The 19,696-nt window shown below is 45.4% G+C and overlaps 1 protein-coding gene across 2 annotated transcripts in view; it reads left to right on the plus strand.

Annotated features, from left to right (window-relative positions):
- Positions 1–7,131: 7,131 nt before the first annotated feature.
- Positions 7,132–19,696, plus strand: part of KATNAL2 (katanin catalytic subunit A1 like 2) — a 103,216-nt gene continuing 90,651 nt past the window's right edge. Inside the window, exon 1 of one of the 2 annotated variants that reach the window (XM_063958625.1) lies at positions 7,132–7,264. In XM_063958625.1, coding sequence (XP_063814695.1) covers positions 7,214–7,264 — 51 coding nt within the window. In that variant the 5' untranslated portion in view covers positions 7,132–7,213. Of the gene's footprint in view, positions 7,265–13,350; positions 13,424–19,696 lie in introns of those variants that run through there. The other variant, XM_063958632.1, reaches the window with a different exon arrangement.

A 19,696-nucleotide genomic window follows, 5' to 3' on the forward strand; every position in this document is an offset into this window, starting at 1 on the left:
CTGAGGCAGGCAGGCATACCTTGGACCGACACAGGAATACCACAGGGCGCAGTTTGCCTCCATGTGAGTTAGTACCCCCGCCATGGTTTACAGTTGTCCCTTGCATATAAATGAAACGGCAGTACAGTTTGGGAGGCTCAGTGCCGAACTTTTTACCAACATACATTTTAGACTTTCATATGCAGTTAACATTTCTTGTGACCATTGAATCTGTTTAGGTTTGTTATTGAGAGTAGCTTGTCTCAAGATATTGTCATATTAGGAACAATCAGATATCCACTGTCTGCAATAATTAATCATGCCCAGAAAGGATAACATTTCCTTCTGAGTAGTTGGGGTGACCAGGCCCAATACAGACTGAATGCGTTGTGGACTGATTTTCCTTTCTCCCTCTGTGAGTACAAAACCCAGATAATCAACATGCTTTTTACACCATTGCATTTTTGCTTTTGACACTTTGTGTCCACATTCACAGAGCCAGTTTAACAGTTTGACTACAGAGAAGCAGATCATCTGCATACTGTAGCAGGACAGAACCATAGGGGGGGTGCCAGGGAGCCAATGTGGCTTGGAGTACAATGCTATACACAACAGGTGAATAAACATACCTGTGGTAATCTGCACCATGTTAACTGCTTGCCCTCAAAAGAAAAAGCAAAAAGTAACTGTGTCTGGGGGGTCCACTGGTATGCTGAAAAATGCATTTTTTTAAATTAATCACTGAAAAAAATGCAGCATCTACAGGGATGGCTGAGAGGAGTGAGTTTACATCGGGTACAATTGGTGCAATGGGAACAATTAGCTGATTAATTGCTCTAAGATCTTGCACAAACCTTATAGTCCCATCTACTTTTGCTACAGGGTTAACTGGTGTGCAGTATGGGGATACTACATGTCTAAGAATGCCTTGCTCTAAAAATTGCTGTACCATAGGTCTAAGACCTTCTATTTTTTCTTTTAGACAATGAATATTGTTTCTGGTAAAGGGGTGTACATCAGGTTTCAGTGTGGCCTTGTAGGGGGTACAAGATATTAGGCCAGTGTCATAGGGCCCCTCTGACCATACCTGGGGGTTTACAGTCTCTAACTCAGGTGGTGTGTCAATAGGGATAGGTACAGTGGAATAAGCTTTTGTGGGTATCCCATTGATTCCTATTGAAGGAGCGGACTTTTTTAAGGATTCATGGTACTGGTCCCTACACAGGACACTGGTGGTGGCTTCACTGTCCTTCCAGTGACCAGTGAGCTGCATGAAAGTCGGGACACTCTCCTCCGGGCCCCGTCAGCGGGGCTGTCCCTGTCAGTCAATTTGGAACCTTGGGGCGTCTCTGGGAGTATTGTTAGTGTGGGCAGGTTCAGGCAGCAGTGGTTGTTTAAGTATGCTAAGGGTTAAGGACAGTCCCTAGCCCAATGTCCATCCTTGCCGCAATTAAAGCAGGATGTATGTCATCTGCTCGGAGGTGCAGGGGGCCCCCTATTCTGTGGGGTGTCCCGCTGGCGGTGAGGGTTCCTGTACTGACAGATTTCCTCATTTCAAAACAACCTGCTGTTTTCTTTCTCATATAAATGTTTTTCAAAATCTTTAAAATGATCAGAAATCCAACTGGAAACACTCTGTTTTACAGTTAATGACACTGTTGGCAACAAGTTGTTTATAAATGTAGAAATGAGTAAGTTGTGGTATTAACTAGGGTGAGACCTGCCTCCTCTGACCAACACTTTTTAAATCACTTCCAGAATTCAGTCACATTCTCACTAGGTTTCTGTTTGCAAGCTACTGCTGCTGCTGGGACAGAAGAGCAGCACATTTCTTGCAGGTCTCCCCCGGGAGGGGAGGGGGGCATTCAGTCTCTTTACTCTGATCTGATCCCATATTATCAACAAGTAACTAACGTGTCTAAACTGAATTAATAACAATCTTTATCATAAAAAAACCAAAACATAGATTGTTCCAAACACAGTGTCATATAATGCGTGTACACCATACTTGCCCACCCACGCAATATATTTCTAAAAGAATTCACAAATAACAGGGAAGGGGAACAAGTCTATGTATGCATTCGGCTGATCTGATCATAAATCATTGGTAACATGTGGGATTACACATTCCTACATAAACTACCAGAGACAGAACAGAGAAGATTATTATTATTATTATTATTATTATATGGCGCCACAAGGGTTCCGCAGCGCCCAATTACAGAGTACATAAGCAAATAATCAACTAGGAAAACAGCAACTTACAGTTGGCTACAATATAGGACAAGTACAGGGTAAATAAACATAGCTACATCAGCAGATGACACTGGAATAAGTATCAGGTGGCAGAAAGCTGCTGGATTTGGTGCAGCTGAAGATTATTAAAGTAAGAAAAGGGTAAGCACATGAGGGAGGAGGGTGAGTACAAAAGATAAGGAATAACAGCACAACTTGTGATACCAAATGTACGTACACTTACTACCCGTACAATTAATATCTCTGCAATCGTGGACAATGTTATTTTGTTACAAATCAACTTTCAAATGTACTTAAAATCACTGTAAACAACAATGCCCTCTGAGACTCAGCGCCCGTGCACTTACCACCCGTTCACTGAGTGTCCTTAATAGAAAAAATTACAATATAAGTACTTATAAGACAAACATACAAACATTTAGGTGATCAAATCGAGGAGGCGTTGTTATTTGGACTTCTCGTCCATCTTATGGTATCCCAGATACCTGTGCCTTTTAAAGATTTCGTGGACCCCTGGTCCTGGTATCCCTGATACCTGTGCCTTTTAAAGATTTCGTGAACCCTTGGTCCTGGTATCCCTGATACCTGTATGTGGCGCCCGGCGCCTTTAAGAAAACAAGTTTCTTTTCTGCCAAGTCCCAGACTTGGATTGTATTTTTGGTCACGTGTTCCCGGAACACGGAATGAGTTCATATCTAGTAGTAATCGCAATCCCTGAACGGAAAAGACAGACAATAAAATTCTCTATCTTACCGGGCAGGGGACGATCACCTAGATCCCGGACCTAGCCCCCAGCTGAAGGGAATTTAACCCCTTTGTGTGCCTCCTCGATGTAACCACCTCTGGTACCAGTTCAGAGCAAATCTTAACGTAACATGAAACACACGAGTCAATGGTTAAGAATTACTCTGTTTATTTAATAAATTACAGCGTACTATATAGAAAAGAAACATGGGTGTATACAATATGTGCAAGCATATGATTGGATAAATAGAAGTAGCATACGACATTACATGCAGGATATTTTAGTAACACACAGACGTAACAGTTTTGATCTGGTATGTAATTGTCCTTGAAGATAAGACACACACAAGCCTTATATTATATGAACAGACAAAGGCATCTTGTAGAGAGTGCGTACGTGTTTATTCAAACACATAACAATTCATATAGCATGTTTAACCCTTCAATTGGATACCGAATTATTGCATTTGCGATAATTTATGGTGAAATCGCGATATCGCGGCTAATTGGATACCCCCCTAAGTCTGGAAAGATGAATGCAAGGAATATTTTTTGTAGTACAACAGTCCGATATGAGATATCTAAAAAAAAACATCCACCTGAATATTTTTGAGAACATAATTCTACTGTACGAACACTTTTCATTATTATACCAGTGAGTAACTGCAAATTATACGTTTACTATTATTATTATACAAAACAAAATGATCTTGAAATGTTAAGTTGTACATCTGCAGAATATTCAGCGTCCATGCCGGCTGACGTCTAAGTCCAGGCAGGGGCAAGCACGAGATGAACGGCGCATTAGTGGTACAGATGGGCGGCTTGTCGCTGTCACAGATAGAAAGGGCCTTAGTTTTGCTTAAAACATTTTAAAGATTAATTGTGAGCTCTCTCTCTCCACTTTAATGTTAGTTTATTCCTTACGGCCAGAGGAAAATAATCTTTAATAAACTCAGAGCTACCATATGCCAGTATTTAAAAAGCTCTCTGACTTTATAAACAAGTTATTTACTATGGTTTAGCTAAGAAGGGGTTTAACTTCCAAGTGTAGAGTACTTAAACTGGCAGAGTCTGTGCTGAGTGTAGGAGGGGGCTGTAATCTGATTTATATCTATGTGCATATGTGAGATCTGATCTGTTACTGCGCAGGATAAGAACCCGGCTGCGACCTCGCTGATCTCTGTGTAATCTTATGGTATAGCTATATGTATGAGAGACAGCGGACGGCACAGAATCCTCACCGAGATGTGTTATGTTACACATGTTACACATGGAATATCTGATATTATGCTGTAGAGTCAAAGATCATACAAAAAAATAATCTCTGAGCCACTAAGCAAAATGTTCCTTGTATATTAATTTTCCTTAGCTGATAGATATAGGAAGGAACCAGAAAAGCTTTGTAAGAAGCTATTCTATCTATCTATCTATCTATCTATCTATCTATCTATCTATCTATCTATCTATCTATCTATCTATCTATCTATCTATCTATCTATCCATCCTACAGTATCTAGCTATCCATCCTACAATATCTATCTATCTATCGGGATCAGTACTAAATGCCGCCGGCCGGAATCCCGGCGGTCGAAATACCGACGCCGGAATCCCGACCACACAATCCCGACAGGGGTGGCGAGCGGAACGCAGCCCCTTGCGGGCTCGCTTTGCTCGCCACGCTGCGGGCACGGTGCCTCGCTACGCTCGGCACACTATTATGTTCTCCCTCTATGGGTGTCGTGGACACCCACGGAGGGAGAATATGTCGGGATTGTGGCGGTCGGGATTCCGGCGTCGGTATTTCGACCGCCGGGATTCCGGCCGGCAGCATCTTGACGGCATCCCCTATCTATCTATCTATCTATCTATCTATCTATCTATCTATCTATCTATCTATCTATCTATACATCTTACAGTATCTATCTATCTATCTATCTATCTATCTATTTATCTATCTATCCTACAGTATCTATCTATCTATCTATCCATCCTACAGTATCTATCTATCTATCTATCTATCTATCTATCTATCTATCTATCTATCTATCTATCTATCTATCTATCCATCCTACACTATCTATCTATCTATCTATCTATCTATCTATCTATCCATCTTACAGTATCTATCTATCTATCTATCTATCTATCTATCTATCTATCTATCTATCTATCTATATCTATACATCTTACAGTATCTATCTATCTATCTATCTATCTATCTATCTATCTATCTATCTATCTATCTATCTATCCTACAGTATCTATCTATCTATCTATCTATCTATCTATCTATCTATCTATCTATCTATCCATCCTACACTATCTATCTATCTATCTATCCATCTTACAGTATCTATCTATCTATCTATCTATCTATATCTATACATCTTACAGTATCTATCTATCTATCTATCTATCTATCTATCATCTATCTATCTATCTATCTATCTATCTATCCTACAGTATCTATCTATCTATCTATCTATCTATCTATCTATCTATCTATCTATCCATCCTACAGTATCTATCTATCTATCTATCTATCTATCTATCTATCTATCTATCTATCTATCTATCTATCTATCTATCTATCTATCTATCTATCCATCCTACACTATCTATCTATCTATCTATCCATCTTACAGTATCTATCTATCTATCTATCTATCTATCTATCTATCTATCTATCTATCTATCTATCTATATCTATACATCTTACAGTATCTATCTATCTATCTATCTATCTATCTATCTATCTATCTATCTATCTATCTATCTATCTATCTATCTATCTATCCATCCTACAGTATCTATCTATCTATCTATCTATCTATCTATCTATCTATCTATCTATCTATCTATCACACAGAAACAAAAGTTTCTGCTTAAGTAGCAGTTGACATCATCATGGTAGCCACGCCTCCCACTGTACAATGTGCCGATAATCTCAGCATTGTAATGCATGGCAGAGGAGGCTGCGCTGGTAATCCCCGCACATCTTCCTATACCTCACCACAGCTTCCAGACTGCCCCCTTTCCCGCGTCACGCCCCCCGATTCACCCACTCGCTGTTCTGACTGACTGTCCCCTCCCGGAGAGGGACATGGTACGTATGGCTTCTCTGCGTAGGATAACACTAACTGAAGACTGCATCATTCTGCCTAATCTCTATGGATGTTACAGTCTCTCCTTGATGTGCTGGAGCAGATGGCAATGTCCATCTCATAACTTCAGAGTGCGCAGCGACCCGGATGGCCATGCAAGTGTAGATGAAGCAGCTGGGTCCAAAATTGCCGGCACAGGCTCTTATTGCTGCCCCGCCCTGGCGACGTCCATGTGTTAAATAGCCAGAAAAAATACTATTAGGAATGGTAACTTTCAGGGCAGCGAGACAGCATTTCCTGATAAATAGGCCCCCTAGTGTATGTGCTACACAGAAATCTATTGTATTAAATTAATTTGTTAATAATAATAACAATCACCTGATGTGCCCAGTTTCAACAGGGCAAAGAATTGCTGGGTGGAACATTTTACCACTTTTCACCCCCTTAGGAGTCTAATTTGGAAAAATCCCTGCTTAGTGGGTGGCTGCAAATAACTGTCACAGTTTCCAGACCACCCAGCAGGTCACATGCCCTAGGTCACACAGCAGGTGCACAGGGAGATTTAATTGTCACATTTTCCAGAGCACAATGGTGATGCATTGTAAATGGCTAGTGGACGTTTTTGCCACCTAACTCCAAAACAGAGCAACCAATCACAACACCAATATAATTCTGCCAATCTACGGACAAAGAGCTTTAATTTGGTATATGATGCCCTGCTCAGACAACAGCCCCATAGAAATATGTCACTCCTGCTATTAATATGTAGATAAAAATAAAGGAAGTGTTTTGGTTTGCAAATTAACTGCATGCATTAAGGTTCTGCATTACTTTATATTTTATTATATTAATGGGCTGCCTCATTAATACTGTACATCATTTAGCAGCATCAGGAATAGGGAACAGCGCGACATGAAAAGCTCCAGTAAAGAACAGGTTAATTCCCTCTCAGCGGATGCCAGTTCCCAGATCTGCTCTCCGATTGGTCAGTTTGTGACCACTGTCGCCAATACGCAACTGCTATTGGTCCGCACGCCGGTCACTCACCGGCACGGCCCTCCCTCTCTCTATGGGTTGGCTTATTTTCACGTTTGGTGTCGCCGCAGACCTTACTCCGGGCTCTGAGCATGGAGTTATCCTACCAGGCGATGAGGAACGCGTCCCAGAGCAGAGAGGCGGTAAGGCCCGGCATCGTGCTAAGGCGCTCCGGCGGCTGGGGAACTGCAACTCCCAGCATGCCCCGTCAGCCTCTGACACGTATAGCACACGACCAGAGGCCTCCATGGCATGCTGAAACCTGTAGTTCCACCACCGCGCTGTAGCCATATCTAAATAGCTTTATCCTGAGCCCATAGTTTGGCTATTAGCGCGTGAAGTATCCTCTGGTTGTCATGGCAACGGACCATGTGTGTCCCGGGCACTTCCGGATGCCGGCGCATGCGCAGTGGGTCACGTGTGCCAATCTGGTCTCATACTGGTAGAGTAGACCCTGATGCTGTTGCTGCTGCAGCTGCAGCTGCAACCGCCAGTACATGCAAGAGCTGCCAGCCAGTGGGGTTCTGCCTGTGCTCCAGCCATTGTGCTTATATGTATGGTGTAACACAGCTATCAGGATGTGATCATGTTCTGCTCCTGCTTCTCCCATATATTTTCTCTAACGTCCTAGTGGATGCTGGGGACTCCGTAAGGACCATGGGGAATAGACGGGCTCCGCAGGAGACTGGGCACTCTAAAGAAAGATTTAGTACTATCTGGTGTTCACTGGCTCCTCCCTCTATGCCCCTCCTCCAGACCTCAGTTAGAATATGTGCCCGGACAGAGCTGGGTGCATTTTAGTGAGCTCTCCTGAGCTTGCTAATAAGAAAGTATTTTAGTTAGGTTTTTTTATTTTCAGAGAGCTTCTGCTGGCAACAGACTCTCTGCTACGAGGGACTGAGGGGAGAGAAGCAAACCTACTCACTGCGGCTAGGTTGCGTTTCTTAGGCTACTGGACACCATTAGCTCCAGAGGGATCGAACACAGGACCTGACCTTGTCGTCCGTTCCCGGAGCCGCGCCGCCGTCCCCCTCGCAGAGCTAGAAGACAGAAGCCGGCAGAAGCGGAGAAGACATCGAAATCGGCGGCAGAAGACTCCTGTCTTCATATGAGGTAGCGCACAGCACTGCAGCTGTGCGCCATTGCGCCCACACTAACCTACACACTCCGGTCACTGTAGGGTGCAGGGGGGGGCGCCCTGGGCAGCAATTGATACCTCCTGGCAAAAGCTGCATATAGACAGTTGGACACTGTTATATGCATGAGCCCCCGCCATTATTTTTACACAAAATCGCGGGACAGAAGCCCGCCGCTGAGGGTGCGGGGCATTCTTCCTCAGCACTCACCTGCGCCATTTTCCTTCCACAGCTCCGCTGAGAGGAAGCTCCCAGGCTCTCCCCTGCAGATACACGGTAGAGGGGTAAAAAATAGAGGGGGGGGGGCACATAAATTTAGGCGCATTAATCATATACAGCAGCTACGGGGTAAACACTAAGTTACTGTGTGATTCCTGGGTTATATAGCGCTGGGGTGTGTGCTGGCATACTCTCTCTCTGTCTCTCCAAAAGGCCTTGTAGGGGTCCTGTCCTCATTTAGAGCTTCCCCTGTGTGTGTGGTGTGTCGGTACGCGTGTGTCGACATGTTTGACGAAGAGGGCTATGTGGAGGCAGAGCAAGTGCAGTTGACTGACGTGTCGCCGCCGACGGTGCCGACACCTGATTGGATGGATATGTGCAAGGTGTTAAATGATAATGTAAACTCCTTACATAAAAGGTTGGATAAAGCTGATACCTCGGGCCAGTCAGGGTCTCAACCCATGCCTGATCCTACAGCGCAGAGGCCCTCAGGGTCTCAAAAGCGCCCACTATCCAAAATGGTTGACACAGATATCGACACGGACTCTGACTCCAGTGTTGACGACGATGATGCAAAATTGCAACCGAAAATGACAAAAGCTATACGCTACATGATTATAGCGATGAAGGATGTTTTACACATATCAGAGGTGAACCGTGTCCCTGACAAGAGGGTTTATATGTATGGGGAGAAAAAGCAAGTGGTGACTTTTCCCCCTTCACATGAGTTAAATGAGTTATGTGAAAGAGCGTGGGATTCCCCAGATAAGAAAGTCCTGATTTCCAAAAGGTTACTTACGGCGTACCCTTTCCCGCCAGAGGACAGGGTGCGCTGGGAATCCTCCCCTAGGGTAGATAAAGCTCTCACACGCTTATCTAAGAAGGTGGCCCTGCCGTCACAGGATACGGCAGCCCTAAAGGATCCTGCAGATAGAAAGCAGGAAAGTATCCTGAAATCTGTTTATACACATTCAGGGACTCTACTGAGGCCGGCAATTGCGTCGGCGTGGATGTGTAGTGCTGTAGCAGTGTGGACAGATAACCTGTCTGAGGAAATGGATACCTTGGACAGGGATACCATTATGCTGACCCTGGGGCATATAAAAGACACTGTCCTATATATGAGGGATGCCCAGAGGGACATTTGCCTACTGGGCTCTAGAATTAATGCAATGTCCATTTCTGCCAGGAGGGTCCTGTGGACTCGGCAGTGGACAGGTGATGCCGACTCCAAAAAACACATGGAGGTGTTACCTTACAAGGGTGAGGAATTGTTTGGGGACGTTCTCTCGGACCTGGTTTCCACAGCTACTGCTGGGAAGTCAAACTTTTTGCCATATATTCCCTCACAACCTAAGAAAGCACCGTATTACCAAATGCAGTCCTTTCGTGCACAAAGAAGCAAGAAGGTCAGAGGTGCTTCCTTTCATGCTAGAGGCAGGGGTAGAGGAAAAAAGCTGCACCTTACAGCTAGTTCCCAGGAACAGAAGTCCTCCCCGGCTTCCACTAAATCCACTGCATGACGCTGGGGCTCCACGGGTGGAGCCAGGAGCGGTGGGGGCGCGTCTCCGACATTTCAGCCACCAGTGGGTTCGCTCACAGGTGGATCCCTGGGCTATACAGATTGTGTCTCAGGGACACAAGCTGGAATTCGAGGTGATGCCCCCTCAACGTTACTTAAAATCGGCCCTGCCAGCTTCCCAGATAGAAAGGGAAGTAGTGGTAGCGGCAATTCACAAGCTATTTCTCCAGCAGGTGGTGGTAAAGGTTCCCCTTCCTCAACAGGGAAAGGGATACTACTCCACAATGTTTGTGGTACCGAAACCGGACGGTTCGGTCAGACCTATATTAAATTTAAAGTCCCTGAACATTTATCTGAAAAGATTCAAGTTCAAAATGGAATCGCTCAGGGCGGTCATTGCAAGCCTGGAAGAGGGGGATTTTATGGTGTCTCTGGACATCAAGGATGCTTACTTGCATGTCCCCATTTATCCGCCTCATCAGGAGTACCTCAGATTTGTGGTACAGGACTGTCATTACCAATTCCAGACGTTGCCGTTTGGGCTCTCCACGGCACCGAGAATATTTACCAAGGTAATGGCAGAAATGATGGTGATCCTGAGAAAGCAAGGAGTCACAGTTATCCCATACTTGGACGATCTCCTCATAAAGGCGAGGTCAAGGGAGCAGTTGCAGATCAGCGTAGCGCACTCTCAGGAAGTGTTGCAACAGCATGGCTGGATTCTGAATATCCCAAAGTCGCAGCTGATTCCTACGACGCGTCTGCCCTTTCTGGGCATGATTCTGGACACAGACCAGAAGAAGGTGTTTCTCCCGACGGAGAAGGCTCAAGAGCTTGTGACTCTAGTCAGAGACCTCTTAAAACCGAAACAGGTGTCGGTGCATCACTGCACGCGTGTCCTGGGAAAGATGGTGGCATCGTACGAAGCCATTCCTTTCGGCAGGTTCCATGCGAGGATCTTTCAATGGGATCTGTTGGACAAATGGTCCGGATCGCATCTTCAGATGCATCGGCTGATCACCCTGTCCCCCAGGGCCAGGGTGTCCCTTCTGTGGTGGCTACAGAGTGCTCACCTTCTCGAGGGCCGCAGGTTCGGCATACAGGACTGGGTCCTGGTGACCACGGATGCGAGCCTCCGAGGGTGGGGGGCAGTCACTCAGGGAAGAAACTTCCAAGGGTTGTGGTCAAGTCAGGAGGCTTGTCTGCACATAAATATCCTGAAACTAAGGGCCATATTCAACGCCCTGAGTCAAGCGGAGCCCCTGCTTCGCAACCAACCGGTGCTGATTCAGTCAGACAACATCACCGCGGTGGCTCATGTAAACCGCCAGGGCGGCACAAGAAGCAGAGTCGCGATGGCGGAAGCCACCAGGATTCTTCGGTGGGCGGAGAATCACGTGCAAGCACTGTCAGCAGTGTTCATTCCGGGGGTGGACAACTGGGAAGCAGACTTCCTCAGCAGGCACGACCTTCACCCGGGAGAGTGGGGACTTCATCACGAAGTCTTCATTCAGATTACAAATCGATGGGAACTGCCACAGGTAGACATGATGGTGTCCCGTCTCAACAAAAAGCTACAACGGTATTGCGCCAGGTCAAGAGACCCTCAGGCGATAGCTGTGGACGCCCTGGTAACACCGTGGGTGTTCCAGTCGGTCTATGTGTTTTCTCCTCTTCCTTTCATACCCAAGGTGCTGAGAATCGTAAGAAGAAGAGGAGTGCGAACAATACTCATTGTTCCGGATTGGCCAAGAAGGTCTTGGTACCCGGAACTGCAAGAAATGCTCACAGAGGACCCATGGCCTCTGCCTCTCAGACAGGACCTGTTGCAACAGGGGCCCTGCCTGTTCCAAGACTTACCGCGGCTGCGTTTGACGGCATGGCGGTTGAACGCTGGATCCTAGCGGAAAAAGGCATTCCGGAGGAAGTTATTCCTATGCTGATAAAGGCTAGGAAGGACGTGACAGCAAAGCATTATCACCGCATATGGCGAAAATATGTTGCTTGGTGTGAGGCCAGGAAGGCCCCTACAGAGGAATTCCAACTGCGCCGATTTCTGCACTTTCTACAGTCTGGAGTGACTATGGGCTTGAAGTTGGGATCCATAAAGGTCCAGATTTCGTCCCTATCCATTTTCTTTCAAAAGGAACTGGCGTCTCTTCCTGAAGTTCAGACGTTTGTTAAGGGAGTGCTGCATATTCAGCCCCCTTTTGTGCCACCAGTGGCACCTTGGGATCTCAACGTGGTGTTGGGTTTCCTGAAATCCCACTGGTTTGAACCACTTAAGACCGTGGAGCTAAAGTATCTCACGTGGAAGGTGGTCATGCTATTGGCCTTAGCTTCGGCTAGGCGTGTATCAGAATTGGCGGCTTCGTCATGTAAAAGCCCCTATCTGGTTTTTCATATGGACAGGGCAGAATTGCGGACTCGTCCCCAATTTCTGCCAAAGGTGGTGTCATCTTTTCATTTGAACCAACCTATTGTAGTGCCTGCGGCTACTTGTGACTTGGGAGGATTCCAAGCTGTTTGACGTAGTCCGGGCTTTGAAGATTTATGTAGCCAGAACGGCTGGAGTCAGGAAAACTGACTCGCTGTTTATCCTGTATGCCCCCAACAAGTTGGGTGCTCCTGCTTCAAAGCAAACCGTTGCCCGCTGGATCTGTAACACGATTCAGCAGGCTCATTCTGCGGCTGGATTGCCGCATCCAAAATCAGGGAAAGCCCATTGCAAAAGGAAGGTGGGCTCTTCTTGGGTGGCTGCCCGAGGGGTCTCGGCATTACAGCTTTGCCGAGCTGCTACTTGGTCAGGTTCAAACACATTTGCAAAATTCTACAAGTTTGATACCCTGGCTGAGGAGGACCTTGAGTTTGCCCATTCGGTGCTGCAGAGTCATCCGCACTCTCCCGCCCGTTTGGGAGCTTTGGTATAATCCCCATGGTCCTTACGGAGTCCCCAGCATCCACTAGGACGTTAGAGAAAATAAGATTTTACTCACCGGTAATTCTATTTCTCGTAGTCCGTAGTGGATGCTGGGCGCCCGTCCCTAGTGCGGACGATCTGCAATACGTGTATATAGTTATTGCTTAATAATGGGTTATGTTATGTTGGCATCCATTATTTGATGCCCTGTTGTTGTTCATACTGTTGACTGGATAAGTGTATCACAAGTTATACGGTGTGATTGGTGAGGCTGGTATGAGTCTTACCCGGGATTCTAAAATCCTTTCCTTATAATGTCTGCTCTTCCGGGCACAGTTTCCTTAACTGAGGTCTGGAGGAGGGGCATAGAGGGAGGAGCCAGTGCACACCAGATAGTACTAAATCTTTCTTTAGAGTGCCCAGTCTCCTGCGGAGCCCGTCTATTCCCCATGGTCCTTACGGAGTACCCAGCATCCACTACGGACTACGAGAAAAAGATTTACCGGTGAGTAAAATCTTATTTTTCTATTGTAGTTACCTGCACTGAGTTAAATGGTCCATTTTGTACCTCACTAATTATTTGGCCCAAGGTATTGCTGTTGTAAGCTAAGTGGGGTAACAGGAGCGAAACACTATTACACTGTAAGGAAGAGTGTTGTCGGCAAGTGGAATAAGGGTGTTTCCTAGAAAACCAGTTGAATCTGTAGATTTTTCTTTATTATTGTTATTACTTGCGATCGCATCGCTGTTTTGTGGATGCCCCTCTGCCTCTGCAGCCAGGTTGCGCAGGCAGACGCAGAGGCGCCATTTTTCGTGTCGCAGCGGCCGCATTTGACATCACGCGGCTGCACCGAACCAAAAGTCTGTTGTGAGGGACAGACGGCTGGCACAGTGGGCTAGATGGAGAGCTGCAAGGCTTTAATATAAAGAAGTGGGCTCTGAGACCCCATACAAAGCTTTGGAGAGAGGTAGAGAGTCTGAGAGGGAGAGAGATCCACAGATGGAGAGCAGCACTGGTGAATCCTTGAGTTGGGAGTGGCTGGAGGTAATCATGTGGGGGGAAGGGCCGAGCGACACTCTACAGTGGAGCAGCTCACCGTCACAATGAACCTGGGGGCTACCAGACGTGTCTAAAATTACAGTTCAGCTGAGAATCCAGAGAGTTTGTGTCACCATTATTACAGCCAGCTAAGTGCTCAGATCCCCAGTATAAGTGGTATCCAGACTCTAGGTCAACAGAAATAGGTTGATAAGGCCATTAGGTCGACATGAACAAGGTTGACATGAGTTTTTCACCTTTTTTTTCACTTTTTCAAACATTACGATCCAGGTGGACTACGACTGGGAGCGGTAACCTGTGCCGAGCGCAGCGAGGCACCTTGCCTTCGCTCGCCATGTGAGGGGACGCGGTGCACTAATTGTGGTTCCCGGTCACTTGACGGAGAAAACTACACCACAAAAACATTAAAAAAAACTAATGTCGACCCTTTTTTATGTCGACCTTACATAGTAACATAGTATCTGAGGTTGAAAAAAGACAATTGTCCATCGAGTTCAACCTATTTGTGGTCTCCTATGCATGATGATTTGACTAAAATTTCTGACTGATGCTGCTGTCAGCCATTGCATTTTATCCCTATTTATAGTAACTATAATGCATGACTATGCACCATACCCCTGGATATCCTTATCCATTAGGAATTTATCTAACCCATTCTTAAAGGTGTTGACAGATTCCGCCATTACAACTCCCTCAGGCAGGGAATTCCAAACACGTATTGTCCTTACCGTGAAAAAGCCTTTACGACGTATTGTGCGGAATCTCCTCTCCTCTAACCTGAGCGAGTGTCCACGAGTCCTCTGTGTTGATCTAACCAAAAACAGGTCCCGCGCAAGCTCTGTGTATTGTCCCCTTATATATTTGTAGATGTTGATCATATCCCCTCTTAGTCTCCGCTTTTCCAATGTTTACATGCCTAGTCTTTCAAGCCTTTCCTTGTATTCCATCGTCTCCATGCCCTTAATTAGTTTGGTCGCCCTCCTCTGTACCTTTTCTAGCTCCAGGTTATCCTTTTTGTAGTACGGTGCCCAGAATTGTACACAGTATTCAAGGTGAGGCCTCACTAGTGATTTATATAACCGGAGTATAATACTCTCGTCCCTAGCATCAATACCCCGTTTTATGCATGCTAATATCTTATTAGCCTTCTTTGCTGCAGTCCTACTTTGGGTACTACTGCTTAGCTTGCTATCTATGAGGACACCCAAGTCCTTTTCCAATACAGAATCCTCTAATTTTACCCCATTTAGTAGGTAGGTGTAATTTTTGATCTTGTTACCACAGTGCATTACCTTACACTTGTCTGTGTTGAAGCGCATTCTCCATTTGGCTGCCCATGCTTCTAATTTAACTAAATCGTTCTGAAGAGACTCGGCACCCTCCTCTGTATTTATAGCCTTACACAATTTGGTATCATCTGCAAAAATTGACACCATGCTCTCTAGACCTTCTGTTAGGTCATTAATGAAAATATTGAACAATAGCGGTCCTAATACTGAGCCTTGCGGCACACCACTTAGCACTTCAGTCCAAGTTGAAAAAGATCCATTAACCACAACGCGCTGCTCCCTATTATCTAACCAGTTTTTGACCCAAGTGCATATTGTGCTTCCTAGCCCTGATTCTTGTAGCTTGTAGATAAGTCTCATGTGTGGTACAGTATCGAACGCTTTGGCAAAGTCTAAAAAGATTACATCCACGTCTTTACCCTGATCTAGGTTTGCGCTTACTGTTTCATAAAAGCCAAGTAAGTTGGTTTGACAGGATCTGTCCTTCATAAACCCATGTTGATTCCTTTTAATGACCTTATTGACTTCAAGGAACTTCTGAATACTATCTCTTAGAATACCTTCCAATACTTTCCCCACTATAGATGTAAGACTAACTGGTCTATAATTACCTGGTTCAGCTTTACTTCCTTTTTGAATATAGGCACTACTTCCGCTATACGCCAGTCTTTGGGAACCATACCTGATATAACTGAATCCTTAAAGATCAAAGATAGCGGTTTTGCCAGTTCAGAGTGAAGCTCCATTAGAACCCTTGGGTGAATACCATCGGGCCCTGGTGATTTATTAATCTTTAAATGTTTTAATCGGTCACAGACTACTTCCTCGCTTAAATAAGTACCTATCAGTGGGATATTCTCATTATTGAGATTGTGTGTCAGTCCCTGAATTGGGTCCTCTCTAGTGAATACTGTTGAAAAAAACTAATTTAGTGTGTCCGCTATGTCATTAGCATTTTTGCTTAAGACTCCCAACTTGTCTTTTAAAGGGCCTATACTCTCCTTCTTTAATCTCTTGCTATTAATGTATTTAAATAATTTTTTGGGATTCGCTTTGCTTTCCTTTGCTACTAGTTTTTCAGTTTCTACTTTAGCCGCTCTTATTTCCTTCTTGCAAATTTTGTTACATTCCTTATAGTGCTGAAATGACTCTGCTTCCCCGTCAGATTTGTATTTTTTAAATGCTCGCCTTTTCTTGCCCATAAGTTCCTTAATCTTTTTGTTAAGCCACATCGGTTTATGATTTTTATTCCTTTTTTTGCTGCTCATAGGAATAAATTTGAGTGTATTTTTAGCTAGCAGGAATTTTAGTACCTCCCATTTCTCTGTAGTATTTTTTCCTAAAAACAAACCTTCCCATTCAATATCCCTGAAAAATACCCTCATCTTTTCAAAATTTGCTGAAAGTTTAGAATCGTAGTTGAGCCAGTATAGGGCTGTTTATGGAAACTGATATTGAATGTGACCATATTGTGGTCGCTGTTTCCTATGGGTTCCCCTACTATAATACCTGATACCAAATCCCCATTGTTTGTTAATACCAGGTCTAAGATTGCATTGTACCTAGTTGGTTCCTCAATTAGTTGGACTAAGTAGTTATCATTAAGTGTGTTTAAAAACATATTGCCCCTAGCAGTACCTTGTTCATGTTGACCTATTTCTAGTGTCGACCTGCCCACTGTCGACCAATGGGTGTCGACCCTTAGTCCCATACCTGTATAAGTATACAGTGAGGTGTGTGAGAGGAGGTTACATAATGTACAGTGTAACATTACTGCACTGATCTCTGTACTGCTATAGGGCCAGTGCTTTGCTCAGCATTGTTTGGTGACATTTACTTACAGATACTCTTACAGAGATTGTGTTACTCCTGTATGCGGGGTTAATGCGTTACCTGGCTACAGGGACACAGCCTGGGAGACTGTCAGAGCTGCCGCTAATCCCTGTCATTAGCAAATGTTACAGTTACTCTGCTGTGTGAGGCTAATGTAAATGATACACAAAGATTGGTGGACATTTTTCTTGTTACCTTTTTCATGTATAATTGGTCGGAACTGTGCACATGTTACATCTGCCCCGCCTGCAGTGCACATGGTTTTGCCCAGCTGCTAACAAATTTGCTGCTGCAATCAACTCTGAATTACCCCCCTAATTCAGACCTGATCGCTCGCTAGCGTTTTTTGCAGCGCTGCAATCAGGTCAGAACTGCGCATGAGTATGCACCGCAATGCGCACGCACGTCGCACGGGTGCAAAGCGGATCGTTGCTGTGCGATGGGTTTTTACAAATAATCCATTCGCACAGCCGATCGCAAGGAGATTGACAGGAAGAGGGCGTTTGTGGGTGTCAACTGACCGTTTTCTGGGAGTGTTTGGTAATACGCAGGCGTGTCCAAGTGTTTGCAGGGCGGGTGTCTGACGTCCATTCCGGCCCCCGAACAGGCTGAAGTGATCGCAAGGGCTGAGTAAGTCCCGGGCAACTCAGAAACCGCACAAAGTTTTTTTTGTAGCGCTCGGCAGCACATGCGATCGCACACTCGCAAAGCGAAAATACACTCCCCTGTGGGCGGCGACTATCTGCTTGCAGCAGTGCAAAAAACCCTAGCGAGCGATCAGGTCTGAATTAGGCCCCATGTGCAGTGCAGGGGGGGGCAGTTGTAACATGTGCAGAGAGAGTTAGATTTGAGTGGGTTATTTTGTTTCTATGCAGGGTAAATACTGTCTGCTTTATGTTTACACTGCAATTTAGATTTCAGTTTGAACACACCCCACCCAAATCTAACTCTCTCTGCACATGTTACATCTGCTCCACCTGCACTGAACATGGTTTTGCCCATTAGCTAACAAATTTGCTGCTGCGATCTGGTCTGAATTAGGCCCAAAGTTTGGCTCTCTGCAACCAATTATATATTAGACATAAGTAACTGTGTGTCACCATATACATGGCAGGAGATTATGGTGGTCATTCCGAGTTGATTGCTCACTAGCTACTTTCTGCTGCGCTGCGATCAGATAGTCGCCGCCTATAGGGGAGTGTATTTTCACTTTGCAAGTGTGCGAACGCTTGTGCAGCCGAGCGGTACAAAAACAGTTTGTGCAGTAGGTCTGACCTTACTCAGCCGCTGCGATCACTTAAGTTCAGCCTGCTCGTGTCCGGAATTGACGTCAGACACCCGCCCTGCAAACGTTTGGACACGCCTGCGTTTTTTCAACCACTCCCAGAAAATGGTCAGTTGCCACCCACAAACGCCTTCTTCCTGTCAATCTCCTTGCGATCGGGTGTGCGAATGGATTCTTCATTAAATCCATCTCAGCTTTGTACACGGACAACGTGCATGCGCATTGCGGTGCATGCGCAGTTGTGACCTGATCGCACCGCAGCGAAAAAAACCTAGCGTTCGATCAGGTCGGAATGAGGCCCTATGTGCACAATATAGTTTTAAAGCTCACCTGCTTACATCAAGGCATTTCCTGTTACTTAGGGGAACATGCAGTAAACCTTCAAACAAGTGGAGTGGAGAAGTTGGCCCTAGCAACCTATCAGATTCTAGATAGCATCTCCTATCCCATTTTGTCCCCCTTCCCTCCCCAACCAGCCCACCCACTGCCCGTGCTTTCCGCTAGAACCCCCAAGCCAGCTTGGTCACAGTGTCCCTCCCATTTAGTCCATTGACTGGAGAAGGAAGGCCAGTGTTACCCTTGCCCACTCCCATTTCACTGCCTCTTATTCCCATCCAGCAACCCCCCCCAAGTGCCTCCCCAGCCATTGACCTCACCGCTCGTCACTGCAGGAAAATGTCAGAGAACATGAGTTTGTGTATACCGTAGTTTTTGTCAGGTGGTTTCTGTGGCCTGGCAGCCTGGGACAAGGTTGAATTGGCTTGCGTTGGTCTAAATAGGGATGGATACAGTTGAGTTGGGTAGCTATAAAGGATCTATTTACTAATCCTTCAATGGAGATAAAGTGGACGGAGATAAAGTACCAGCCAATCAGCTCCTAACTGCTATGTCACTGGCTGTGTTTGTAAAGTGACAGTTAAGAGCTGATTGGCCGGTACTTAGGGGTCTATTCATGAAGGAGTGATAAGAGTGGAGAAACAGACCAGTGGAGAAGTTGCCCATGGCAACCAATCAGCATCTCCCTTACATTCTATAAAATGTACTTGATTAAGGCTACTTTCAAAGCTGATTGGTTGCTTCTCCACTGGACCTTTTCTCCACTCTTTTTCACTGCTTCATGAATAGACCTCTTTATCTCTATCCAAGGCTTTAGTAATAGACCTTGTTAGCAAGGTACCTAGTCAGATTGTGGTGGTAGGGAACTCCGTTATTAGAAAGGCAGATAGGGCAATCTACTACCGGTCTCGCGATCGTCGTACAGTATTCTTCCGACTGCTCGGGTATGACACTTTGCAGATCGGGTAGATAGAT

This window comes from Pseudophryne corroboree, chromosome 1, assembly GCF_028390025.1.
Source record: "Pseudophryne corroboree isolate aPseCor3 chromosome 1, aPseCor3.hap2, whole genome shotgun sequence".
NCBI classification, from domain to species: Eukaryota; Metazoa; Chordata; class Amphibia; order Anura; family Myobatrachidae; genus Pseudophryne; species Pseudophryne corroboree.